Here is a 27,435-nt window from a genome sequence, read left to right on the forward strand (position 1 = left end):
TCCAGATCATATCCAGCAAATCTGCACACTCTTCCTGATCTGATGGAGGCAGAAACTTAAAGACAAAGGTAAAACAAAGAATGAATTGATTATTCTTTTCCTCTTATGTGTAATTTTGACATTGAGGTGATAACTGCAGTCATTTTTGAGAATATTCAAACTGTAGGATATATGAAAATATTTAAAAATCCTATTTTTTAGGGGGCCATTATCTTCTCTCTGCATTTTGAATGAGTTGGAAATGTTGCACCTTTGTGTTCATTTAGCTTAAGCTGTTTGAAATATTATGCATACTTGCATTGAGCGTATTTTTCAGCCGACAGGGATGCCACAGGAAGTGGTAAATTGTGCTTTTTAGACTTCCTGAAGTTTATACAAGTTTTAGCATTTTTATTCTGTCAAATGTATTGGGTCATTGTATAATCATTTCAATCTGAGAAATAAAGCCAATACTGCAACTTATCTGTTATCCCACACACTCCAATACAATATCTAAAGTTTTGGCTTGCTGTCGTGACCATATATCACAGACAGACAAGTTTGATTTTCTATTGATTTAAAAACAAATGAGTGAAATTATTAAGTTTTTTTTATTTCCATTCTTTTTTGTTTTTGTTGTAGTTGTTTCTTTTTTTTTTAAAAAAGCTGTTTTAGTGTAATATGAGCTATAACCTTCAATACCACAATAGACATGTGGGATCCCACATGTCACAAATAAGGCTCTGTTGAATCGTCGCCTGGTCTCACTGGCTGGCTCTCTGCTTTTCCCACTCAACTCACTTTCTTTGCTGCAGATTTAGGTTTTATTTCATTTGGCAAACTGCTCTATTTTAAAGATAGTTTGTTTTTTGGTTGTTTTTTTGTTTTTTTTAACTTAAATTTGCTTTATCTACTGTTATCTAAAATTTGAAAGGGTGCTACTTTCTTTATTGTCAGGAACATTTTGTGAAGTTAGAAGAGAACTTCTTTAGTAAAATGCATAATGTGTCTCAATGTCATATAAAATTTAATAAAAAATTATATGAAGAAGAAATGCATACTCACAGTAAGATGCCAAGCTCAAATTCTCACTGAATAAAGGATAACTGTACAGGTACAGTTGGCCTGTACACATTCTGCAAGTTGTAGCTTACAGGACGAATACTCATGACTCAAGATGATTAAACTGAGTTCCATAAACATTGAAAAAATGTGGTACCATTCCACTTCTGGCAAAGGACAGCAAAGAGTGAGGCATAAAACTTGAGGCTGATGTAAGAGTAGCCTCTGAGTAGCCACTTTATCTGAGAAGTATGAATGGGAACTCTGTGAATAGGTAGCTGGCTGGTGCTAAAAATGTATGCTCATTTAAGGTCTTGTTAGAACTCAGACGGACACAAACATTTTTAAATCGGATTTCCCTTTATCAAAATAAATTCTAATTTCTCTATTTTTTATCTTTAGGAGCAGCCTAGCAAAGTCCCCCCTCTCACAAGTGCTTTCAGAGGTATAAAGGAAGGAAGTCATAGTTTTTTAGTTACTTATTCACAGAAATTCCAAACACAATACCCTCTTTGGCCACAGCTGCTGGTTCAAAATGTTATTTACTCTGGGACTTCTCCTCCTTCTCACCCCATTTCCATCATTTCAAACCACGACCAATGAGAAGAGAAATGCCACAGGAAGTGAGGGGTCAAGATCCCATACCATTTTCACCCTTTCAAAACCAAAAACCACTGCTACCCCAACCAAACAAGTCGCTCACCCCACCTTGAAGCCAAACACAGTCAATCTGACTGTTTTACCTACCCCAGCCTCCAACCATAAATTGTCAACAATCATCGCTACAGCAGCTACCAAAAGCAGACTTGGCTCCGCAGTAATACAAACCACTCCATCAGCAACACTAAAGGTTACTACAGCCAGCAGTGCTATCACCAACAAAGACAAGCAAGTTTCAGGTGACTATACTGCTCAGGCTAAGTCATCCTCAAATCATGACGTTAAAGCTAATAAAGAAAGGCCTGCTCCCACTGGAGCTCCAAATGTTCAATCCACAAAGCTTCCTTTATTCACTAAGGCTATATCCACCAAAGGCAAACCCCAACAGTCTGCCAATCACATTGCTTCAGTGAAATCTACTTCAACCAAAAATAGGAAGGCTGCCAAAGACAAGCCTGCCCCCACCATAGATCAAAATGTTCAGTCAACATCCATTAAGTCTACTCCTGCCAGTGGCACTAAAACCCCCAAAAGTAAGCCTGTAGCCTCTGTCAATCATACTGTTGTTCATAACACTCCCCCCACTGGTGACGGGGAGTCCAGAGACAAGCCTGTGCCCACAAAAGTTCCTACTGTTCTGTCAACACCAGTAAAGACTGTTTCTATGGACAAGGATAGAGTACCAGCTGCTACAAACCACACTACTCTCACCAAGGTCCCCACCAGCACAAGCAGAGAAAAACCTCCTCCTTCGCAACAAATCACGGTGGTCATCAGTGACGGATGTGACTCCAGTAGCACCAAGGAACAAGAGATTAAGCTGAAGCCTGGCACTCCTCTAGTGATGTCTCATAAGATAAGCCTGCAACCTGGGGGCTGCACTGGGGGATGTGAGACTGAGATGGCAGCTCTCAAAGGACGTGTTGCTCGACTGGAAAAAGAGATGACCTTTCTAAAAGAAAAATGTATGTTCTACTCACCAAATTATAACATCTAACTGTCTTACCACAGATTTACTTTAAAAAAAACAAAACAAATATGGTTCTTTTTGTTGCTGGCCAGGTCCATGTTCTGCAAATTGTCCAAATGACTGTAGTGGCAAAGGCGAATGTGAGAATGGGAAGTGTATCTGCCGAAAAGGATTCATGGGTCCAGACTGCAGTAAGTGTGAGCAAGGTGCAGAGTGTAATGAAAGTAAGTATGATTAAGGAATTTTGTTATAAAAGTGTCTTTGATTTGGACTTTAACTGACTCTCAACTTGTACTTTGTAACTTCAGGAGGTTCCAATGTGAAACCCAAGGAAACAGGGACAACAACAACCCTTAAGGGGAACAAGGATAAGGAAAACAAACTGCCCGTCAAAGAAAAACCAGGAACTGGAAAAACTCAAGACAAACAAGATGCCTCTGACAAGCAGACAAATGCTAAAGTTTCAAATGGCCAAAACAAAACTAGCCATCCAACTACTGGTGAAGTTCCTCTGAAGCATGATGAAACAAAAAAAGAGGTCCGTAAAGAGAAAACAACCATAAACATCCACCAAAAGACTGACCATCTTAAAGATGAGCCTCAATCTAATCTAACACGAGGTCATTGGAAGAAAATAAATGGCACAAGTAAAACTGAGGCCATTCTCTCCAAAGACACTAGAAAAAACCGAACTAAAACAGGAAAGGAATCTGGGGAGCAGTCCACAATGACAGAGAAGAACGTCACTCTGTCATCTGGACACAAGAGGATTAAGACAGACAAATTAGACAGAGACAGTGTACAATCTGTTGAGAAAAGACAAAATGCTACTGACAAGACTGTAAAAGGGAAAGTGCCAAAGAAGAATAAATTTGTAAATGCAACAACTGTAGCAACATCCAACGACTCTAAAGTTCAGAACAGAACAACTATCCAAGACTCTTCGATGAGCACCAGGAGAACTGGAGGTTTAGGTTCTGTGAGGGTTGTGAACGTCTCCTCCTACAGCTTTACTGTCACGTGGTTAGCACCACAAGGGATGTTCAAGAACTTCACTGTGACCAGAAGAGAGCTGCAGACAGAAGGTGACAAACATGAACTTGACAGATTTGAGGAGGAGACTCGCGAAAAAGACAAGGAGCCTACAACAAGGAACATGACTGAGGTGCACAGAAAAAGCGCAGTCACAGCTGCCTCCTCAAGAAAAGATGTTGCTTCAAGAGGTAAAACTGACACCAAGGGGATCTCTATGGTGGTCCCCGGCAATGTGAACTCTGTAGAGTTTAGTAATCTTCGGGCAAACGCACGCTATGTCTTGGATGTATATGGAACTGCAACAGACAGAAGATCAAAGATTCACAGAGTATCAGCAACAACGGGTAATACACATTAACACATTGATGCATGATTCCCAAATCAGAATAGTGAGCAACTATGACGCAGTTTCATACAATGAATCTCTTTGTTTTGTTACCAGGTCCTGAGCCACCCACAAAGATGGTTTTCAGCAATGTAACCAAGTCTTCTTTTACTGTTTCCTGGACCAAACCAAAGACCATGTTCACAGGCTTCAGAGTCACATATATCAACATTGTCACAGGTCTGTCAAATATGCAAGTCATATCATCATTAAATCACAGCTATAACCTTCCCACACAAAAACAACCAGCAATAGTGGATCTTCGATTAGGAACTGGCTCAGTACAAGGGCTCCTTTTCACTCTTACTGTTACTGCTTCTTGTATCACAGTTACACACAGGATACAAAAAGATACCTGTCAGTTTTGCCAAACGATTGTTGCAGAGATTTCAGCTTGTTTCTTTAACCTATTTACATGGATAAAGGAATGCAGCCTTCTCTGACTTGATATCTTTCTCAGCCATTGGTCCAACATGACACCAGCATGAAACAACGATCTGACTATGGCTAACTATGTGTTACACACAACTTTTAAGGTGCTTTAAGGTCCAAAAGTTATTTAGAATAATAAATGTGTTCCATTGATTTGCATGTGTAGATTGAATGCTTGTGATTTTTCTGTTAGGAAAGACACGCTTTGTGACTGTGAGCTCTCAGCAGTCCCATGTTGTTTTGTCTGAGTTGTCTGCTGGATCCTCCTACATCGTCACTGTTACTGCAACTCATGGCAGAAGCCAGAGTAATGAACTCACATCTGTCATCACCACAGGTACACCATCAGATAACCTCACCTTTACATACAGCTGCTTTGTACAAGCTGGCATGTGAAGAATGAAAATAATATACTGTGATTTATCTATTGGCTGCAGTACCTGCCCCTCCAACACATCTCCAAGCCATCAATGTGACAGATACTAGAGCTGTACTTCAATGGACGCCCAGCCTGGGGAAAGTAGACCACTTCATCATCAGCTATGAGTCCTCCAAGAGTGGGTGCTGCCACATGCTAAAATGACAAATGACAAAGTGCTAATGACTGATTTAAGTCTTTTTTTTTCCTGGCCATCAGCACCCAATGTGACGGTAACAGTGATGCTGTCAGGAAACTCAGTGGAGCACCAGTTGAAAGGCCTTCAGAGAGGAACCCTGTACACAGTCAAAGTGTTGAGCCAAAAGGACAGTCTCCAGAGCATGGCCATCTCAACCAAATTTACAACGCCAACTGGTCAGTAGAAGGGAATTTAAATGAGTGAATAAACATTGTTTAATTTCATGTGCTGATTAGCTATGAAAAATAAAAAGCCTGCTCATTATGACTGTTGTAATTCAGTGGTTAAAGCCAGTGAGGTTGGACCTCGCACTGCAGTGATCACATGGAAAACTCCTGTCAGATATCACAGTTACAGAGTGATCTATCAGGTGGCAGGAGAGGAGGCCAAGGTGGGTCTTAATTCTTCTTTAGCACATGATTGTCATATTTGCAAGATACTTACTCGGTGTGTGTTTCTGTGCATATGTTAGGAGATGGTCTTGGAGCCCACTGTCACAATGTGTACACTGACGGGGCTGCTGCCAATGTCACATTATACTGTTGTGGTACAAGGCGAGAAAAATGGACAGTACACACCTGTTGTCACCTCAGAATTCACCACAGGTACTGTTTTTAAAATTATTTAATTTCTATAATTTAAACAAATATCTTTTGTATTTTATAAGTAATATTTTCCCCACAGGAAAACTCCGTTTCCCCTTCCCGACCGAGTGCTCGCAGGAGCTGCTGAATGGAGCTATACAGTCAGGGGAAGTGCACATTTATCCACAAGGAAAAGAGGGACAAGTGGTGAAAGTATACTGTGACATGGAGACTGATGGAGGCGGCTGGACGGTAGAACAAATTGCTTTTATGTCTACCACAAATGTTTGCAGATCAATGGCAAAACTGGTTTAGGAAGAAGCTTCTGTGTTGTGCAGGTGTTCCAGAGGAGGATGAACGGGAAAACAGATTTTTACAGAACCTGGAGTGAATACAGGGCTGGCTTCGGAAACCTCAGTGAAGAGTTCTGGCTTGGTAAAATTCTTGGAAATTCTTGCTTTCATTAAATCAGAATCAGAACAGATTTCACACTCAGCCTAAAGTGTATATTTTTGCCTTCCTTTCCAGGAAATGAGCTCCTGCACAATCTCACCCATGCTGGTCCAGTGAGTCTGAGAGTGGATATGCGATCAGGAAATGACGCGGCTTATGCTCACTATGCCAACTTCTCTGTCGCTTCAGAGGAGAAGCACTACGCACTCACAGTATCTGGCTACACAGGAACAGCAGGTTAATCTTTAAAACTGGTTTTTAATGTAACATCACTGCTGCGGATTGGCTGCCATCAGCTTCTCAATGAAAAGATTCTCAAGAAAGAAAGAAGCAAACTTTGTCAGCAGCTACAGATTTGCATCACAACCTCTCAAAAAATCAGGCAATGACAACATTTGGACGCTAGACCACAGAAATAGATCCTGAAAAAAGGCTAATGTAATTTGTGTGTGTGTTGTGTGTGTTTATGTGTTGTCTGATATGGTGAAACATTTAGCAAAATGCTACAGTGTGTGCTTTAACATACTAATCACAGTTAAATCATTGAGAATTTGTCAATAAATATGATTCATAACATGCCATATTTAGTATGTAGACATTTAAATCTGATGTCATAAATCATAAACACTTTATTTCCCTCATAATCAACCTGAGTCATCACCCTTCATCATACAAACCAAGCTGAGTGTAAATTCATACAATCATTAAGAAGTTAACTTCTTTATGATTAATAAGAAGTTACATTATACTGGACATTAATACTGAGCCCTGCCAATGTTGTTTTAGATAAACTATATCAGTAAGATTATATAAATGATATAAATAAACATAATAATACTGTAAGTTAGGGGGACACCATGATTCTACATAATAAAGATGTTTTTTTTGTCCATTTTGTCATAACTGTGAAATGTTCTTTAGCATGTATGCAATCCATACCTTACAGATTTAGTCTCAATGTTATTGCATTTTCTCTGTCAGGTGACTCATTGAGGTACCACAATGGACGCCCTTTCTCAGCCCGAGACAAAGACCCTGCCCCTCTGGGTATCCACTGTGCCAAGGCTTACATGGGAGGCTGGTGGTACAATAACTGCTATAAGGTTAATTTCAATGGTCTTTATGGCACCAACAGTAATAATCAGGTAAGACAGGTGCCTTCTGTCTTAACTTCTGTGCACTCTCTATGCCCATTTCTGACCATGTCATTGTTTCCCTGTTTCTGCTCTAACATAGGGAGTAGTCTGGATAGACTGGAAAGGCAAAGACTTTTCCATTCCCTTCACTGAGATGAAGTTCAGACCCTCCAGGTTCTCCCCTACAACTTACGGCTAAAGGTGCATCACTCTCCATGATCCGCAAACAGAGAATTAGAGCACCAGGGAACCAGAAAACAGTGGATCTCACAGCTGCTGCATGTCTCTTTACAGCTGAAGTTCCTTGTAGCGGTTTTGATAGCTATTACTGCAGCTATCAATATATTCGATTCAATGTGCAAGATTTTTCTTCTGAGAGCTGATTTTATGGAAAATATTTTATCAAACAAAGTGGAGATGTTTCATTGTAACTTTTTGTACGCTGTTCTGCTGTTCAGCTTGACCCATTCAGTTCAACATTTGTTTTTGTTTTTTTTACCCTAATTCCTTCTTGTGCAACACCATCATGGCGTGCTAGCCCACTACTACTGTACTTAAATATGCACTGTCTTGCTCCATTGGAATAAAAGTGGTTAAAGTGGGTCTGAAGTGTGTGCGTGTTTTCTTTTTCATGTTGTATAAACACCAAACAGATTTAGTGAAAAAGAATTTGCACTAAGATAAAGGAACACTGTCATTATTTACTGTCATGCCAGCTGTGATATGTTATCATGCCCTTCAGTGTATCCCTGCTGCATTTATCAGGATGTGTCTTGTTACATGCATTTACAGTCATCTCATCATCAGATATGTTGACCTAATAATATTTAGACATCCTTGATTTTAGTAAAAAACACCAGCATCCTATCTACTGGATGGGCTGTAACAGTGATGAGAGGATATAAAGCAGAAGAACGATGATGACTTGTTTTCTGAGGCCGAATCCAAGCAGGAGGACACATCATGGCTGGAGAGATATCCACAATCAGTGTTGGAGCTCTTTTTCTCCTTCTGTTGCTTTTAGTGGTGCTGTTTTCAGGTCAGAGAGATAAATATGAACAAGGGAATAAGAAAATAATTAAGTCTGAAGGTAAAATTCTTTTAACAATTTACTGATTTTGCCTGTATGTTTCTTGTTTCTCTTTTCTAACTCTGTAGGAGCTGAATCTGGACCTCAGCACTACTTGTATCAGTTTTTTTCTCGTTCTTCACCACATTCCCTTCCAGGCCCCCCAAGCCGTTTTCTCATTGGTAATATGATGGAGCTGACTTACGATCACCTACCAATTCACCTGACTAATCTGGCAAGACGCTACGGAGACATTTACCGCCTCAAATGTGGAAACACTAGTAAGTATTCATTCATTGATTATATACAATTTTAAATACACGACCAAACATTGAAACAAGTCAGCTAAAACTTTAATCGTACATGTTTTGTTTTTTTATAAAAATCTTGCATGTTTGCTGTGTTTTTAAGCCATGGTAGTGCTTAATAGTGCAGAAGTCATAAGAGAAGCACTGGTGAAGAAATGGTCAGACTTTGCAGGGAGACCAGTGTCATACACAGGTGAGGAGCTGATATGTTTACTTTGCTGAAGTTATATTTATTATAAATATTTTATCCTCATGAACTGCCATCACTTACCTCAGGTAATATAGTGTCTGGGGGCGGGCAAAACATTTCTCTGGGGGATTATACTGAAGAGTGGAGGGCACATCGTCGTCTGGTTCACGGTGCCTTGCAGCACTGCTGCCAGCAATCTTTACACAGTGTGATTGAGAGGCAGGCTTTGTATCTGAGAAAGGTAACGAAAACAAGGAGCAGTTCCAGACCCAAGTGTTGGGAATTTTCCAGTGCCATCACATAACTTAATAAAAACAAAGTTTGTTAACCGCTTAGGTTTTGATGGCCTATCAGGGCAAGGCTGTGGATCTCTCAGAAGATTTCACAGTGGTAGCCAGCAATGTCATCACCAGTTTGGCTTTCGGAAAAGAAGTGAGTATCTCTTCTCCAGTGGTTTATTTTGTACCCATGAGGACTGGCATGGTTATGAATTTTAAATCAACGAGCAGTTGTGGTTGTGCCAGACCAGTACTCGGATGGTTGTTTATCTTGAGAAGTGTGTAAGTTTACTGTTTGTCTTGCTCTTTTTAGAGGCGTGTATTGCATAAGCATTGGTCAAAGTGTACTATTCTTGTCATTTGAGGGTGTATTTTCTATCATATTCTAGTTTGATAAGAACTCATCAGAGCTGCAGCGACTCCACAACTGTCTGAATGAGATTGTTGGTCTGTGGGGCTCGTCTTGGATTTCTGCACTGGACTCCTTCCCGTTGCTCAGAGTCAGTACTGTGTTCACAATCACAGCTGTCAATCACACAACACAAACCACCATGGTGAATGAGATTTTTAAGGATTATGCAATGTGCTCTTTTTAAAGAAATTGCCCAATCCAGTGTTTTCCTGTCTTCTCAAAGAGGTTGCCAAGAGAGATGAAATCATTACACAACACCTCAACGATTTTAAGGTACACAATGACAAATAAACTGATATGCACTGAAGTCTTATCGAATGTGTTCAGAGTCCAAAACAGATATTTCAATGTTTATTATACTTTAGTTCTGCTGTTTATGCAGATGCAAGACAAAAAAAACGAAGTTGCTATAATAGGATTCCTTCTTCAAGGTCTCGAGAAACAACACAATGCAGAACATGACCAGGTGAAATCATACGTCACTTACTCTGAAAATTAGCAGTTTGATCAGTAAGGATAGAATTTGACTGAAAAAGAGTGGAAAATCAAGCCATACGTGAACTGAATTATACATTGTCTTATGTCCAGCCTTTAACAGATGTTCATGTTCATATGGCAACGGTGGACCTTCTCATTGGGGGAACAGAGACCACGGCCGCCTGGCTGAACTGGACTGTGGCCTTCCTGTTACACAGGCCAGAGGCATGAAAATATTCAAAGTGGGGGGGGGGGGGGTTGTTTGTTTGTTTTTCACAAAGCACAACATTCACAAACCATGAAATAATTTCCCCTCCTCTTTTAGGTGCAAACTAAGGTGTATGAAGAGCTGTGCACAGTATTAGAGGAACGATATCCCAAGTACAGTGACAGACACAGACTTCCTGTGCTGTGCTCGCTGATCAGTGAGATGCTCAGACTCAGACCGGTGGCACCTTTGGCGGTGCCACACAGAGCCATCAGAGACAGCAGGTCAGCTGAGCTGCAATGAAAGCATTAGTCAATGATTTGGGATCATGTTAATATAAAAGGTGTATGTAGGTCACTTTGACTTCAGATGAAATATAGTAATGTATTTATCTAAAACCAGACTTCTGGTTAAATCTTTGTAAAAACACCCTACACACACCACGTGTTTCAATGTGTAACTCCCTTGTCTTGTGCAGAATTGCTGGCTATTTCATCCCTAAGGATACAGTTATCATTCCTAACCTTTTTGGTGCACATCACAACCCTGCGGTTTGGTCTGAGCCGTACAGCTTCAAACCAGGTAACTGCTCCAGTTGTTGGGTGAAGTGCATTTCTTTCATCTGGCTCAGCGGCTTTAACACTAAGTCACTGCTCTTTCTGTTAGAGCGCTTTCTGGAAGGAGGAGGAGGCTCCACTCGTGCCTTGGTGCCTTTTGGAGGCGGGGCTCGGCTCTGCTTGGGGGAGTCTGTCGCCAGAATGGAACTCTTTCTGTTCACTGCCTACTTAATGAGAGATTTTCAATTTGTGTCTCCTGAGAGCGACATCTCCCCACCTGACCTGAAAGGGGTCGCCAGTGTTGTACTTAAGATCAAGTCCTACAAAGTTATAGCCCGTCCCAGACCTGTGGATGATCTATAAAGGGGTGTGGGTTGCTTACTTGTTGCTTGTATGATATGTAAACATGTAAAATTTAAAGTTTTTTTAAACTTTCTTTTCTCATTTTTTTCTCTTTATCCCAGATCTGATTATTATCTGAATGTACTTAAAACATAACTGCATGATGAAAGAGATCCAATTCCATCGCATAATTTTCTGGCAGCAAAATTGAAAGTATTGTCTATTTATTTCTACAAAGATCAAACTAACTGTGATGAATAGATATAAAGACAGGTAAGTGTGTGGAGAAGGGTTGGTAATGAAGTAATATTTAAGAGGGGACTCTAATTTTATTTGGTCCAGACACAAAGGTCCATATAAATAAAGAAACAACTTCAACAAACACAGATAAACAGAAAACAGAGATACACAGGCAAACATTTATCAGTTTCCTTTTCAGACAAACTGAAAAGGAAACTGAAGTGTTTGTCTGTGTATCTGTGTGATAAGAATGCAGTGAGCAAAGAGAATCAAAATATGTTTTGTTGAAAATTTGTTTGAGCATCCTGTAATTTCTGCCAGCCCAAGATTTGTGCTGCTCATCAAGAATCCTTCCGAACCTCCCGGTTAGACACTCCGCCACTGGTTGAGTGCAATAATCTTCTCATAAGTTATTAATAATTCCTCCTAGTATCTTTGCGTAAGACAGGCTCCAGCTTCCGGTGACCCTGATTTGGACTTAGTAGTTAAGAAAATGGATGTCTTTCCTTAACTTCATGACATTTTTTAACAATGTCAAGGTTCTAATGAAGACACAACCAGCATGGGTAGCTCTTAACCATTTTTTATATAGAGTCTGTTCAGGGTCACATGGAGATTTGAGTGGCACATGAGACTTTTCTTTTAAAAAAAATAAGAAAAAGTCTAGATTTAAGGAAATAATTAACTGGTTATTACAGCCAAAGTGTCCATCTGATTTAAAAGTAAAGCAAAATTACTAAAATTACATTTTTTTTTTTTTTTTATCAACAATTGTTTACTTGGGATGGTCCTGCATTGTTTCTTCAAATTACTGCTGCATAAGCATTCATCCTTCATAAACTGTTCAAAAAACTTGTACCCAGTCAAATCATAGATTTTATTGGTGTTTTTTTTTAGGATTCTTGGCTCTTTAAATTTGCCCAACTATCCCATCTGGTGGTTATATGACTTTCACGTCCTCTTCATAAAATGTAAACAGTTTGAACAGACAAATCCCGTACACAGTTGGTGAGATGATGCTGCGCCGATACAATATTATGATCTAAAACATAGTAGTGTTAATGTAAAACAACATAGTAAATGCATGTTGTTGTCACTTGCTCTTGGGTAACACCACCCCACCTTGGCCCTGCATGTTATTATTCCTTAAATACAAATATTAGACACATATGTTTGCTTTGTATTACTATTGTTGCCAGTAAAATGAGTAAAGGTGCATTTTGTACACAATAAGCCACCAATGGCACACAAACATCTTACACATCAGACAATTATGTCATGTTCAGTTACAACACACAAGAGAAAACAAAGGATTGATTTGTACAGAGGCAACAGAATTGTGTCAAAGTTACAGAGCTTCCCCTCATGGACCTATGTCATTTCCTGAACACTTTTTTTGGAAACAGTTGTTAAGAAAGTCTTTAGCAATAAGCAAGAAAAATCAAATCTGCCAGAAGATGTCTTGTAAGCGAAGAATGAGTTCCCTGTTACTGTTTGGACTACCTCTCATTATATCCCTTACAAGGAATGCAGCTGGTCTTCATTCATTTGGTAATTATTGAACTATGTAACATGTATGAGCTGTAGAAATATGATGAAATGTGTTTGTGGTCATGCCATTCTGTCACAGCTTAGATTTTTCTTTACCTTTGCCATAAAATGTGAGTCTTAAAACTGATAATAACCCAAAATCCAACTCAACTAAATTAAAACAATAATTCTTGTACAATATTAAATTTGGGGATCAATAAACATTTGAATTCACCTGTCCACTACAAACCAGTGAAGGTTCAGTTATTGCTTTTGCTTTATGGTGAATACTGTCATAAGAATGGAGCTAATTAAATACAACTGTATTTTAGTTTTTGCACAATATTTCACAAATAGAAAACCTAAACATGTTGTTGGAATACACTTAACTTAAACCCCAATGGGCCATTTCAAAGATGATTAAACAGTCTTGTACAAAGAAAAGTATTTTTGGTTGCTTTTTTTTTTTTTTCATATTAAAATCCCAGAAGAGAGGTCTCTCATAGCCCTTGTCGATAATAAACAGTTAATATATTATTATTATTATGATTATTATTATTATGATTATTATTATTATTATTATTATTATTGTTGTTGTTGTTGTTGTTGTTGTTGTTGTTGTTGTTGTTGTTATTGTATTATTATTATTATTATTATTATTATTATTATTATTATGTCAAAAAAGCATTGATACCTTAATCGATACCATAGCATTGCATTGACACCATATTTCAATATTACTGTCAGACCAGCAGGCAGATGATGGACTGGCAGGACAGTCATGCATAGTAGTATTGAATTATAAAATGACTAAAAGATTTTTTATTAAAAAAATACAACGGCCTGGGTTGGAGCCATTTTTATATGTTTTCTTGTTGTTTTTTAAAAACCTTTCAAAAACTGTACTTTGTTTAGGCTGAATTTATCTCAAACTTGTTTTTAGCTAAATCAAATCAGTCATTTTCGTATTGAATAAAGTAAATTATAAGTGAGTGAAGGTTTGCCATTCTAAAAAGTGCTGTTTTAGATAACTACATGTTCTATATTTACTGTAATAAGTGGAAGTAACAAAAGCATTTTTTCTGTGTGTTTGAAACAGATAATTTGCTGATTGTTGCCACAGAGGGAGATCAAGTTATTTTGCCGTGCCGTTTACCTTCTGATAAACCCTGTTCTGCTATTAACTGGAAAAATAAAAAGTATGAAATATTTACTGAGTTAGTGAATGGTGGGAAAGTGACACACCCTGAAGACAACAAGTATCGTCTGCTAAAGTCCTGCTCTCTGGAGATTACTCACCTCGAGTGGGATGACGCACTACAGTACTCTTGTGATGATGGAGAACTCAGTTCAAGCATATCACTTCGGATTCTTAATGGTAGGGGAGGTTTGTGCTTGCGTTTCATAGAATTGTTTTGCCATGACCAAAAAATGCTTGCAGTCACTTTTCTTTTTTCACTTCTCAGTTACAGCTGAAGAAGCAACTGCAGATGGCAAAATGGCACTTCACTGTTCTCTCAGCACATTTCTTGGATATGTGGAGTGTGACAACACAGGGCTGCATATGAAATGGACCACTGAAGATGATACACCCATAAATGGGAAAAGATTTAGTATTAATAATGAGTCTCCTTGCTTCTCAAAGCTGATCATCAGACAGAAGCCAACAGATCATCGTAGAAAATGGAAATGCCACGTAGTTCAGAATGAGGAAGTTAAAGCTACCATCAGTTATACAACAACAGTAAGAGGTACGAAACCTTCCAAGATACAAAAATTGTGTTTTAAGACATATGAAGTATAAAAACTGATTTCGTTTTTGCCTTAGATGGCCTACAGGAAGTGTTTGCTTCAGTGGGTGACTCAGTATCAGTCGCTTGCAGCGACAGTTCCTCTCTCAGAGTTGAAGGCAGCGCAGAGAAGAAAATAGGTAAAAAGCCACTGAGAGATACATCATCTATTAATGACCACACAGAGGCATCTCATGTGAATACAGACTCATCTTTAATCATCAATAACGTGACAACTCTGCATGCTGGAGACACACCATGCATAGAGGTCACTGGTCAGCAAAGTGTCCATACCAAAATCAGACTACACATCCTTGATGGTATGCATTAAAACTCCAGAAAATAACTTTTAGATGGTCGTGGATGTCAGCACGTTTCATCTCACATCAGTTTTGTCTCCACAGTAACAGCAGAGTCTGAACCAGGAGGAGATAATCTAACTTTGACTTGCGTGCTGACCTGCGCAACAGAATGTGAAGAAGATTTCAATTTAACTTGGTCTGGAATGAAACAGGGCCAACAGAGCACATTAAAGAAAGTTAATAACACCTTGAAGAAGATGTTATTTTTGGCTGTGCACCCAGTGAGTTCAGCTGAAATAACCTGTTCTGTGCTCAGAGAAGGCGCATTGATGACATCAAGGAAGTGGTGGTCTGTTAACCGTATGTACAAACTAAGAAACAAAAAAAGGTAAAAACGTGTAAAATTAAATGCAGACAAAAAGATAACAAATATATCATCTCCTCAGCTCTACTAACGCCTGCATGGTTAGGCCTGCTGCTTGGCCTGCTGCTTGGCCTCCTGATATGCATACTCGCAGTAGTGCTATGTGTGCTTTGGAAGAGGAAGCGCAACAAGGATGCAGGTACTGAATCTGGTTGTGAGTCCTTTCAAACTGCAGCTACAGAATACAAAGTTCAGTGAGAAAAAAGAACACACCTCATGTTTTTCCACCTCTTTTAATTCAGCAGAAGAACAGCCGAGTATTGGAATGGTAAGAAACACATTTATAGTCGATTCGTTACAAACTGACATGTCTACAAGAGTTAACGTGAGCCATCTTCTTCACAGACTCATGTGTATGACGTCATCGACGATGAGGAAGAACGAGTACGACCGAGAGAAGCTAAAAGAGAAATGGCCTCTACAGCTAACGGTTTCTACGATTTAATCCAGGCTGTAAACTAAAGCTCTTCCTTTTCATTTTAACCTTGAAAAAAACTTCCTGATCAATAACGTAAAATTATTGCTTAGAAATCTATTTTAAAAAAGATATTTTTTAACAGTGTTCATCTTCTTTACCATGATTTTGCATCATTCAACAGATCTGTCATTAAACTGGACAAAAAACATCATTAAAAGATTACATTGTAAATGACATTGTTTTCATTTTATTGGAATAAAATGTGCATGATCAGTTTAATTAAACAAAGCGTATAAAAGCAAGACATTGCATAGTTTTACAGTTTAGCATGAATCAAGGATGGAAAGTTGATCTTGTTTTCCACAGGTCATCTGAGAATAACTAGTACTGAACTGCAAACAAAGAAAGAAATAACAGTTTTATTGTGAATATGATGAAACGTAACTTTATTATGTAAACTGTTTTTTTTTAATATAGTAACTTAATACTTACAAGTACACAAACTTTCCTCCTGAAACAAATACAGACTGTTGGTTCGGTTTTCAGAATCTGTGAAGAATAAAAGGTTCTCAGTGACGTTATGGACAAAGCAAGGAGTGTGATACAACACCTTCTGAAAGTATTCATCCATTTTTTTGTTGTTTTGTTTTCCCTGTGATGTGACGTTACAACGTGGAATTAAAACAGATTTAAGGAGGTCGGTGGATAAAACAGTCATAGAGCTGCTGTATGGTTGCAGGGAGAAATTTAACAGATCACAGTAATATCTGTATTAATGTGAGCTCAATTCTGATAACTTTCCTTGGTGCTTTGACGAATGTATCCTTTCAGCATGACACTGCCACCTCCGTGCCTTACTGTGTGAATGATGTTCTCAGTATGACGAGTAGTCTTGGGCTTGATCCACACCACCTGATTGATTTAATTTTAGGCCTCCTACTTGGCCTCCTGATACACTCGCAGGTACTGGAACCTGGCCAGTACCTTATTCCCGTGTTTTAGGGAGTCTGCAAACTATTACATATTCCAAATGTGCCTTATTTTATAATCAATAGATTCATTTAAATGACAATTTCGCATTTTGCCATTAAATTGACATCAGTCTGCAGAGCTTTGCAGATGTGAAAAGTTTATCTTTGGCCTCTTTGTTTCCTTTCTGATTAATATCCACCTTGCTTTAATTGTGTTTTGATGGTCTGCTCCTTCTCAGCAGATTTGTTATGATGGCATTATCTTTTGCAGTTTCTAATTAATGGAGAACAAAGGATTATTTAGAGTTTGGATCATTTTTCATAATCCAACCTCAATCTGTTCATCTCCAGTTTGTCATTTCTATTTAAATTGCAAGATGGAATACAAAAAAAAAACGTAAAGGGGTAAATCTTTATGCATAAAAAAGAAGAAAAAGACAACATGAGGACACAATGTGAAATTCACCTTGTAAACGTGGAAGAGTCAGATTCTCATAAACATCCAAGGGATTTGTGAGACAGCCTGATTAAAATGAAAAAATGTAAAGCTAAAATAACATTTCTCTACACCAGCTGAGAATGATATGAAGGAGCTTTTCAGGCAGATCCAACCTGCATGTTGTGTCAGTTCTCGCTGTGTTTTTCTCTGGATTTTATGTCTGCGATAAATGAAAAACCCGGCTGATGCAACTAGTATGAGAATCCCAGTGATGACTGAGGCCACTACTGGAACTGAGGTCTCACTGCTCTCCTCCTTCCTGTTGACTCCGACACTCTCAGTGCCAGTCAGCGCTGAGGAAGTCACAAAGCAAAAGTAATTACATCCCTCCAATACAAAAAAAAAGGATGAATGTATTAGATGTGAAACACAAAAAAGAAGAAAAAAGATAAAGCAAACCTTGCTGAGATGTTGGCAATGCAGTAACTGGAACCGTTGTGGGCTCATGAAAGCTTTCTAAATAAAGTAATTAGGATTAATAAAAAGCTTTGTTTGTGATAATGTCAAAGGCAGTGGTTAAAATCAGACCTGTTACATGTAGATTGATCTCCAAGCAACGCTGAGTTTGTTCATGAGTACATCTGTACCAACCACTGTCACTGGTCGTCACAGAGTGGAAAGCCAAGAAAGTGCCGTTTATTTCAGCTCTCCCAGAGTCAACAGGCACAGAGTTGTTTCCCTTCAGCAATGCCCAGGAGATTTTTACTGGGATTTGAAGTCCTGATGTGATGTTCATTTGGCAGTTGAGCCTAACAGGGGTTTGAGGTGCAGCCTTCACCGCTCGAAGGACTCTGCAGTCTGAAAGATTTTGAAAGGACGTGTGATGAATAGGAAAGATTTGTCTGACAAATAAAGAATAAATTAATATTATTTATACCTTTCACTTTCAGAGATATGTTTTTGTCCTGAACAATCTCCCATCCTTCCCAGACTGTGAAACCGTACATCCCTGCATCAGATTTTTGCAAGGTTTTCAAAAAAAGACAGAGTTGTCCATTTTCACTCTCTTCCAGTCTCACACGTTTGTCATTCTGTAATTTGTCACCTTGGGATTTGTTTGGCCAATCAAATATGGTCTTTTTTGAATGTTCATCAGGGCCGTACTTTATCCATCTGGCTCTGTGACCCTTTACTTCTGTCACATTTGAATCTAAACACGTTAGAACTACATCTCCCTCCTTATGGGCCAATACGGTCTTAATACCTGTGGAGCAAAGTATAGAGTAACAGCTATTAAGAAGTATAAAACACAGCCGATGCAATAAAAAAATAATCTACTTTCGATGTTTACATTCTGTACACTAAAGGATTCCATATAAGAAAAATATATGATCTGATATTTAAAGAGCAGGCTGTTTAACCGGTTTGGTTTTTGTGCTGACTGAACTTGTGTTTCAAATGTAGAAGCAAGGTTAACCAGTTAGATAAATCATGTTTATAGTATTAACTGATTTTATCTTAAAAGTAAATGATTGCGAGAGAAACTCACCTCTGCATCCTGGTGCTGCTTGCAACAGAAATAGTAAAAATAGAACCTGAAAATTAAGATGTGCCATTTTCTATGTGATGCAGCAGCTTGAAAGCTCAGGCTGCCTTCTCTCTCAGATCTGTAGGTTCCTTTGGTTTCCATCCATTCTCACTTCCTGGGGTTACATAGATGTCTTACCCTGAGCTACCTGCACAAGCATTTCTTTTCACTTCTCCTTTACCAGATTATGTGACTAAATTCTGCCACCATGTGGCAAGAACAAAGCAATTCATCGTATTATCGCTGGCCTACAGGAGCATGCTCATAACTACATTTTAGCGTTGGGTCATTTATTTGCCATTCATAGCTGCCACGATGTCTCCTTAAGGAAGGCTTTTAACTTCTGTTTTCTCTAGTAAACATGCTCAGTTAGCTGATCTTACTGGTTGTACTGGGCAATTTTAACTTGAGAGTCTGGATAAATGTGTCAGCTTTATAAGGCTTTTCTGAAAAAAATTAATTAGGCATAAAATGATGAAAATCTTGTGGCTTTCAAGCATGATTTAGAGAATAGTTGGTAAAGGGGAGGCGAGACAGGTAGTTCATGACTGTGGCTCAACTTAACACGTCCTGTGGTAAGTTATAGCAGTGAACCTTACTGTCACATAAAAATGAAAGAAAAAAACACCCACACACTCACACTGAATCAATTTTAATCCCTTAACTGGCAACCTTGTAATAGGTTTCAGGAAACCTGTCCTGAGCAGCACACTTCACATGTCTGTGAACTTCTATAACTGAATTTACTTTGACCTTTCTGGTGAAATTCAGACAAAGTGTGAATTTTGGCTTTTGCATTGTACAGCTGGCGCCTGTTTGTTACAGTCTTAAATGCAATACAGGAACAACTCCACAAACAGACACTTTGTCACTTCACTTCCTCTTCTGTCTCACTTTACAGAAACACCCTCATAACCTCCCAGTATTAGCTGTGGTCTCACAGTTCCCCAGCGCTGTTCGCAGACATGGACAAAAATACTCAAGGTCAGTTTGCTTTCCTTTTATTTGTGTGTGTGTTTAACTTCATTTAACCAGTCTGACCAACAAAGTTTTGTATTCTATGATTATGATGGGTAATTAATCTATTTGATTAATGGCTTGTTGTTGCTGCTCACTGGTTTTCATAGGAGGTAAAGCCTATGGCCTTCTAAAGTCTCAACAGGAGGAAAAACTGAACTCCATCAATGAGGTGAACTGGAATGATACTTCATACATTTTAGCAGAATAATTTGATTATATGTGTAGGCTGATCCCAAAAAGCCTAAAACTGTGTGCTGCCAACAATAATGTTCCAGTTTTTATTCTTTCATTTGTCCTGTCCTTAGGCTTTTCTTTCAGATCCAAAGTATGCAGAAGAGGAAGAATTGGCCTCAAAGCTAGAAATGTTTAAAAGTATTTATAAATGACTCTTAAATCTTTATTCATTTCATTGAATCAGTGTGCAGCCTTAAATTTTGGTATAATTTTCCATTGGTCTGTATTTTAGATAAATACATGGAGTTTGATCTGAATGACAAAGGAGACATAGGTAAATGTGCACCTGACTTTTATCACATTTATACCAACAAGAAACTTACTCAACAAGTAAATTTACTCATCATCAAGAGGTATTCACCTGTGACATGTTTCTGTGCATGAACAAACTCTTTGATAGATATGATGGGGTTAAAAAGAATGCTGGAAAAACTTGGGTTGGCCAAAACTCACTTAGAGCTGAAGAAGATGATGTCAGAGGTGGCTGGAAGTGCATCGAACGACTCCATCAACTATAATGATTTCCTGAATATGATGCTGGGAAAGAGAAATGCAATTCTAAAGCTGTGAGTATGAGATGCTGGGTGATTCATACGGAAACGTGAAAGTTTATTGTAAAAACGTCAAACGTATCACGTTATAACGTGATATGTTTTATTCTAAAAACGTATAACCACTTGAACGCTGGAGGGATTACATCTCTCAGCTGGCCCGGGAGCGCCTTGGGACCCCCCGCAGCGTTGGCGAATGTGGCTGGGGAGGGGGGCTTCCCTGGTTACTGCTGCGATCAGAACCCCGATTAGCGGTAGAGGAGAGATGGATAGATGGTACTTGGATGCACCGATGATGTCTGCATTCATAGCGATTCTCGTGCCGCTCAATTTTCAATTAGAAATTATGCCACGTCATGGGGATTGGACTCATTTTTCCTTCTGTACAGACCCATGCCTTTTAAAACTGTCCTTAAACTACGCATATTTATTACAATGGATCGAAAGTGTTCCAAAGCACCATAATTTCACAATGTCTCAACCCAAGTATGAAGAAAAACTCTATCAAGTCCTGTAAATGAGCCATTTGTGATCTCCTATCCACCCTGCACACAATTTCCTCATCTAAAGTCGAAAATGACCAAGTTCACGTTTTCAGATACATGTTATGTTTGACGTTTTTACAATAAACTTATCACGTTATAACGTGATAGTTTCACGTTTTTACAATAAAACTATCACGTTATAACGTAATAAGGCCCAAACTTTTTTTCTATGAGGATGACAGCTCTACGCTTCCGTAGATTCAAATAATAAGATTATTTTCTTGTTTATTTATGCCAGTTGTATTGCGTTATAATTTGCTAAAAGCCAAATTAGTCACCTTTACAATGTAGTGTAACTCAGGATTGAGCTTCTGTTATATAATAACACATATTTGAGTAGTTTCCCACATAAATGTGTCAAAATCTCCAGTAATATTCTCCTGTTGGTATTCACTCCTATTTTGAGGTGTTTGGGACTGGATGATTGCACTCTTTCACAATAATAAGGAAAAAACACATTTTTGCCATATTTAATTCATTTTACAGTCACTACCTTAGTGGTGTGTAGACACCCCAAAAAAGTCAGAACAGTTCAGCATTTCCTCCCTCGGTGAACACCTGCCTGATCACATATTGCAGTGGGATGACGTCCCATTCCTAAACCAGGAAGGTCTTATTAAAGGTCAACCAGCATGGTTGTGTTGGTTACTCACAAATACAGCACGCCCAATCTGATTTCACTAGTGTTGAGGTCTGTACTCACAGCAGGCCATTTTATCCTTTCTACTCCTAAATTCTGAAAGTGCCAAGATCATCCTGGCTCTCTGTGGGAGAGTGTTGTCAACTTGGGGACAGAGTTATGCCCCATATTCTGGATATATGGGATGCAACTGAATCTCATTCAGATATGTCAGATGTCATTCATCTGTGTTTGCCACACACCTGGCAGCACTTGAATCTCAAAACAACAGTGAATACCAGCTGAAAAGTCTATTGCAGGGAATCTTGGCAAATATTTGGGGGTGGGGGTGGGGGTGGGGAGGGAAAGGTTCTGGTTAGATCCTGACACTATTAACATTTGTGTAAAATATTGAGTATGTTGATTAGCTAAAGCTGAAATTGAATTTATCAGTTCAGAAACAAACCAATAACTTGTGTCTTGATTTCTGCATGTGCATCAAAGTCTGACAACATCAAAAGTGACTTAAAAAAACAACAACAAAAAGTACAAGTTACTGGAATCAAACACAAAGTGCTTGTAAATGTCAAAATGTTACAGCGTTATCTTGGGAAGCTCCTCACAGTGTTTTGTTTATTTAAGGATCTTGATGTTTGAAGGCATGGGAAAGGAACAGGAGCAGAGAGATGTCGGACCACCTTCTCGCAAGACCTTTTCAGACCTGCCCTAAGAGATGTTTCAATTCCAGTTCAGAATGTCTGTCATATGTTGTTCACCACATAAAAACTGACCTTTGTGACACCTGTTGATATAATATAAAAGTTAGCAAATAATGCAAAATTGTTTAACATTTGATGAAATAGTGGAAACCACCTACCTTTTTATATTGCATAAGATTGAAATAAACATGGGAGTACAATATGTCAAAATTGCTTTTCAGAGTGGGCTAACACGGGCTAACATTGCAGAAAACCATCACCTCTCTTCCTGCAATTTTTGGAAAGACAATAAAAGTGAGAGAAAAAAAACTTTAACCAATTTTGTTACTTCAGAAACCATCACTACAGTGATATATGCTGGCTGTGTGTAAAAAAAAAAAAAAAAAAAAATGTTATTTCAACACATCAAACTCAATAAATTGTAAAGTTTCCATGTGTGTGTGGGCAGGAGGGCATAAAACAACAGGAGTAATATGTGAATGTTAACATTTTTTCATTCATTCATTTTCCGAACCGCTTATTCCAATTCAGGGTCGCGGGGAAGCTGGAGCTGTTAACATGTTTATTTAGTCAAAATGTAGTAAACATTTGCCATTATTACATTTTGGACACAAGGTAAACACGTCGCCGCGCATTTAGCTGCGTTTAACTAATTTTAACTTAACCGTTGCGTTTCGGCACGATTGGTGACGTAAAAGAACGTGACATGGAGCAGTCACGTGACATCCGCCTTTCGATTCAGACCACTGACCATTGTTCCGCATTAAACTCTCCACGCTAGTTTTAGTACATACTGAACACTGTTTCGATCTTTCCATTACTATCAGTTTTTAAGTCCCCGTTGTGCTAATGGTGGAATAAAGAGTGAAATTCGTCTTTGCACAGTTAAGCTAACTAGTATAGTCACTTACTTGGCAAGTTATCTACTCTGTTATCCGACCACTGTAAATGTAAAGAGGTTTAACTGCGAGTCTGTGCTGATTTGTATGGAGAATGAGCAGTTCAGAGGAAGCGTCCTGGATATCCAGGTTTTGTGGACTCAAAGCGAATAAGTTCTTCTGTGAGGTAAAAACTTATGTGCTGCTTCCTTCTGACTTGCTGCTGTTGTACACTTTACATCCATCCCGGCTTCTGCCTCTAATAACGCAATGCTTTTTACACTTAGAAATAAAGTCTAACCTCATATGTAGATGTTATGTACATATACAAGTTGCTTTTATGAGAATCTCCACATTTTATCCATTTTATGGTGGCATAAAATGTCACTGTCATAGTTTTATTGGGTTGTTTAGTTAATGTTTGCTTATTTTGTATGTATTTTTTGTACTAGCGTTTGGATTTACATAGTAAACTACAAGGTTGCCTCTATCAATTTTTTTAAAACAATAATCCTATCACTTTCATTTGTTAAACTATGACAATATGTCGGTCGTGTGTGTCTGCCCAGATCAATGCAAAGAAGGGGGGAACTGTTAAATGTCTTTTCTCTGAACACTGATTGAATCTAAAACGAAACTAACCTGCATATTTCCTCTTAGGTAAAAGCAGTCTACTTAAAAGTTTATTTTGTGAAGTATACTTGAGTATAACTACACCAATTATAGCACAAAACACATATCAATATTGTACTATAAAGTATACTAACTTTATACTTCTTCGGACTAAATTGGAACATTTTTAGTTTATTATACAAGTATACTTAAGGTATACTATATGAGGTAATTTCCAGTTTACAGAAGTACACTTTCAAGTGTAAAACAAGTATGCTCTATATACTAGTGTACTGGGTAAATCCTTCTTGTCCACATTTTAGTTTATATATGTAATTATGCTATAGATATACCACAAGTACAGTATGCTGTCATTGTAGTAGTAATAAAATTCAAGTCCATATTTAAGTTTATTGAATTATTCTATGCATTCTTTTATTAATCCAGAATTAGGAAAAAAAAAAACTTGTTTATTTATAATGCTTGTAAGTTTGCTCAACATATTACTTTCAGCATATCTGAATCAGGGGTCTCCAACTCCAGTCCTCATGAGCTACCATCCTGCAGGTTTTAGTGTTTCCCTGGTGCAACCCACTTCATTCAAATGAAAAGATTCTCCAGCAACATGTTGTCATCTTCTGCACCTGCCTGTAAATGACCGTTGATTTTAGTCAGGTGTGTCACAGTGGAGAAGTAAACTCATACTGGATGTACACTAGACTGTAATGTATTTACAAAATGAAAATAGAATGTCAAAAACAAGTTTGATATATTTATATAAAATTATTAAACTTACCATACAAATACCTGCTTTAAAGATGTAAACACACATGCAAGATGTGTGTTTCAAAAACAAAGAAATTCTATGAAATCAAGTCCTTTGCTGAAAAAATGAAAGGTAAAATTGCACATTTGCTTGTAGAAATGTCAACAAAATAGTGTCTCAAGCTGAGAACTGAAGTCATTTCTTGTAAAAATAAATAAATAAAAAGTGAAAAAGTGCTCATCTGGGAACTAAAAATAGTCTGAGACTTTTCTTCATACTTTTTAGTATAAGCTAAATATACTTTTACAATACTACCCTGAAGTATACAATATAGAATATAAAAGTAAACATCAGGTATATTGTCTCGGATTTAATATAAAATAAGTATACTTATACTATACTTGTATAAACTACTTTTTTCCCAAGGAGCCACCTCTTTTAGTTTTTTTCCTCAATAAAATAATCCCATCATGCCTCAAAATGGTTTTTGCTTTTACTGTTTCGGCATAAGTGAATAATATACTAATTATATTGTATATTATATATATAGTATATATTAATCTGATTTAAAGCTTGCAATTTCACAATTGGTATTTAGAATATATAAAAAAAATATGAACATGGAAGGGTATTTAAGGCTCTTTCAAGCCGCTTGCTCCAACAAAGCTGCTGCGCCATAGTTGTTCTCTGCCTGTTCTACATTTCCATCTACTGTTGGCCTTTAATCTTTTTTCACTCGAGGCTTTTGCCCTGACAAGCACCTAATGCCTAAAATAAACTTACTAGGAACTGTGTGGCCAACGCTAACAACACGATTACACACTAATTTGTTAAACACATTAGCACTCACACGATCCACCTTCTAATTTTAACTCTCTTCTTTTTCCCTGGCAGCAACTAACTAATCCTGCTGACCTCTTGTGTAATGCTTCCTCATCAATGTGCAGTAGTATTGGGCCACTGCAGCAGCAGTAATTAATGCCATTAATAGCCTATGATTATCCTCTGCTGCACTGTTCCAGGTTGATGAAGACTACATCCAAGACAACTTTAACCTGACGGGTTTAAATAAGATGGTGTCTCACTATCGCCAGGCCCTGGATGTGATTCTCGACTGGGTGCCAGGTGAGGTCATCAAGCAGTCATTGTTCTCATCTAAACATGCCTGATCATCATTTTAAGGATCTGAAATGTTTTATTTAACAGATGAGGAGCTTGAATATAATCCCAACCAGAGTAACTTGATAGAGCAGGCAGCAGAGAGGCTTTATGGCCTCATACATGCACGTTACATCTTGACAAACAAAGGCATTGCACAGATGGTAGGCGTTTGAATAATAATCTTGATGTCTTACATGCTGCATGACTAGATCACCAGAACTGATCTCTGGATTTGTTGTTTTCTGCAGCTGGAAAAGTATCAACAGGGGGATTTCGGCTACTGTCCCAGAGTGTATTGTGAGAATCAGACGATGCTTCCTATTGGTAATTCTGATTCTTTAAAAAAATGTTCTTTTGTTTATTGGGACAAAACTCACTCAATCAGTTCCCTCCTGACTGTTGTAGGTTTGTCAGACGTCCCAGGAGAAGCAATGGTGAATCTTTATTGTCCGAAGTGCATGGATGTGTACACCCCGAAAATCTCCAGATACCACCACACAGATGGAGCCTACTTTGGCACAGGGTTCCCGCACATGTTTTTCGTGGTGCATCCAGAGTATCGACCGAAGCGACCGGTTAACCAGTTTTTGCCAAGGTTTGTGAAAATGTCATTATTGGAATTTGACTGGGTGTTGAAGCCCATTTTTCAAGAATTGCTAATTGTGATCAATGCAAAATATTTTACTTGAAGAAAGTAAATTATTTGACACTTTTCTTTATTATTTTTTCAGGCTATATGGTTTCAAAATTCACCCGATGGCTTATCAACTCAAAATTCAGGCTGCATCACGTTTGAAAAGTCCAGTTAAGGCAATCACTAAAACTCCACTTTGATAAAGACCCTGAAATGTTTACAGCTAAATTGAAGCCGTATTTATTACCAATGCGTACCCGTGCAGTAATCAACATACATCTCATGATACTTCTGCAGCCAGCCATTTCCTCTTATTCAGTCAAACATTTACAATGGAGTAAGCTTTTTATCTGTTAACAGATGGAGAAACAAGAAAAGGTGACAACTTCAATAATGAAAGCTAGTTTGTTTGGCTTAGTAATGGTAACTGAATGTATCAGGAAGTAGCTTCATCACCCCCAAACAAGTTTGCCTTATCAGTGCCTTATGACAGTAAAAATGTCCTAAAGCTCTCCATAGTTATGTAAGACACTGTGCTTAGATTTTGTGCTGGCAGTTTGTGACAAAGTGGGTAAGCATCACTATTTGTCACTGCTGCTTTTCCTGATTTTTAGGGTCTTACCCAGGTGATGTCACTGGATTGAACCAAGTATGAGGAGGGGCAAGAGTTCTACTGTGTTCAGGAATTATTTAACAATTCTGGGGTTTTTTGGGATATGTATTGTGCTTGGTGTTAGTGGATGGGGAAACTGTTTGGAGGGTTATCTAGGGTTTCTGAGGAAGAATGATTTCATGTCTGTTTTGTGTGCTTATTAGGAAAATAGTAGGTGCTGCGGGGTG

General features: G+C 38.3%; 4 protein-coding genes across 5 annotated transcripts; all 4 read left to right on the forward strand.

The window, feature by feature from the left end:
• On the forward strand, positions 1–7,831 carry tnxba (tenascin XBa). Of its 2 annotated transcripts, none has more exons than XM_079240232.1 (15): positions 1–68; positions 1,444–2,666; positions 2,764–2,895; positions 2,980–4,050; positions 4,149–4,271; positions 4,717–4,860; positions 4,961–5,080; positions 5,161–5,316; positions 5,422–5,531; positions 5,613–5,745; positions 5,825–5,976; positions 6,063–6,159; positions 6,253–6,414; positions 7,159–7,322; positions 7,414–7,831. In XM_079240232.1, the coding sequence occupies exons 2-15, from the start codon at positions 1,577–1,579 to the stop codon at positions 7,510–7,512; spliced, it is 3,753 nt and encodes a 1,250-aa protein (XP_079096358.1). In that variant the 5' UTR covers positions 1–68; positions 1,444–1,576; the 3' UTR covers positions 7,513–7,831. The 2 variants fall into 2 exon arrangements, with proteins under 2 accessions (XP_079096358.1, XP_079096359.1); XM_079240233.1 differs by having other exon boundaries at positions 4–68; positions 2,417–2,666.
• Positions 7,832–8,276: 445 nt separating this feature from the next.
• cyp21a2 (cytochrome P450, family 21, subfamily A, polypeptide 2) lies at positions 8,277–11,175 on the forward strand (the record flags this gene model as incomplete). Its single annotated transcript, XM_079241109.1, has 12 exons — positions 8,277–8,403; positions 8,472–8,663; positions 8,794–8,883; positions 8,967–9,121; positions 9,217–9,312; positions 9,548–9,658; positions 9,757–9,843; positions 9,953–10,036; positions 10,159–10,272; positions 10,373–10,539; positions 10,734–10,837; positions 10,922–11,175. The coding sequence occupies 12 exons, from the start codon at positions 8,277–8,279 to the stop codon at positions 11,173–11,175; spliced, it is 1,581 nt and encodes a 526-aa protein (XP_079097235.1).
• An 8,657-nt stretch (positions 11,176–19,832) lies between these two features.
• On the forward strand, positions 19,833–22,693 carry LOC306756589 (allograft inflammatory factor 1-like). The gene is made up of 6 exons (XM_079241378.1): positions 19,833–19,840; positions 19,984–20,045; positions 20,182–20,248; positions 20,343–20,384; positions 20,511–20,676; positions 22,468–22,693. The coding sequence occupies exons 3-6, from the start codon at positions 20,239–20,241 to the stop codon at positions 22,553–22,555; spliced, it is 306 nt and encodes a 101-aa protein (XP_079097504.1). The 5' UTR covers positions 19,833–19,840; positions 19,984–20,045; positions 20,182–20,238; the 3' UTR covers positions 22,556–22,693.
• Positions 22,694–23,537: 844 nt separating this feature from the next.
• LOC306756381 (casein kinase II subunit beta-like) lies at positions 23,538–26,795 on the forward strand (the record flags this gene model as incomplete). The annotated part of the gene is made up of 6 exons (XM_079241110.1): positions 23,538–23,609; positions 25,823–25,925; positions 26,007–26,122; positions 26,210–26,285; positions 26,367–26,556; positions 26,693–26,795. The coding sequence occupies 6 exons, from the start codon at positions 23,538–23,540 to the stop codon at positions 26,793–26,795; spliced, it is 660 nt and encodes a 219-aa protein (XP_079097236.1).
• Between the last annotated feature and the right edge of the window lie 640 nt (positions 26,796–27,435).

The sequence above is a fragment of the Telmatherina bonti genome (genome assembly GCF_933228915.1).
Source record: "Telmatherina bonti genome assembly, chromosome: 5".
Taxonomy (NCBI): domain Eukaryota; kingdom Metazoa; phylum Chordata; class Actinopteri; order Atheriniformes; family Telmatherinidae; genus Telmatherina; species Telmatherina bonti.

Coding starts and splice junctions, on each gene's coding strand:
- tnxba (XM_079240232.1), top strand. CDS start 1,577: ATGTTATTTACTCTGGGACTTCTCCTCCTTCTCACCCCATTTCCATCA. Junction 4,272..4,716: donor ATATATCAACATTGTCACAG/GTCTGTCAAATA, acceptor TTTTTCTGTTAG/GAAAGACACGCTTTGTGACT. Junction 6,415..7,158: donor TGGCTACACAGGAACAGCAG/GTTAATCTTTAA, acceptor TTTCTCTGTCAG/GTGACTCATTGAGGTACCAC.
- LOC306756589 (XM_079241378.1), top strand. Junction 20,385..20,510: donor GAATGACAAAGGAGACATAG/GTAAATGTGCAC, acceptor ACTCTTTGATAG/ATATGATGGGGTTAAAAAGA. Junction 20,677..22,467: donor AGAAATGCAATTCTAAAGCT/GTGAGTATGAGA, acceptor TGTTTATTTAAG/GATCTTGATGTTTGAAGGCA.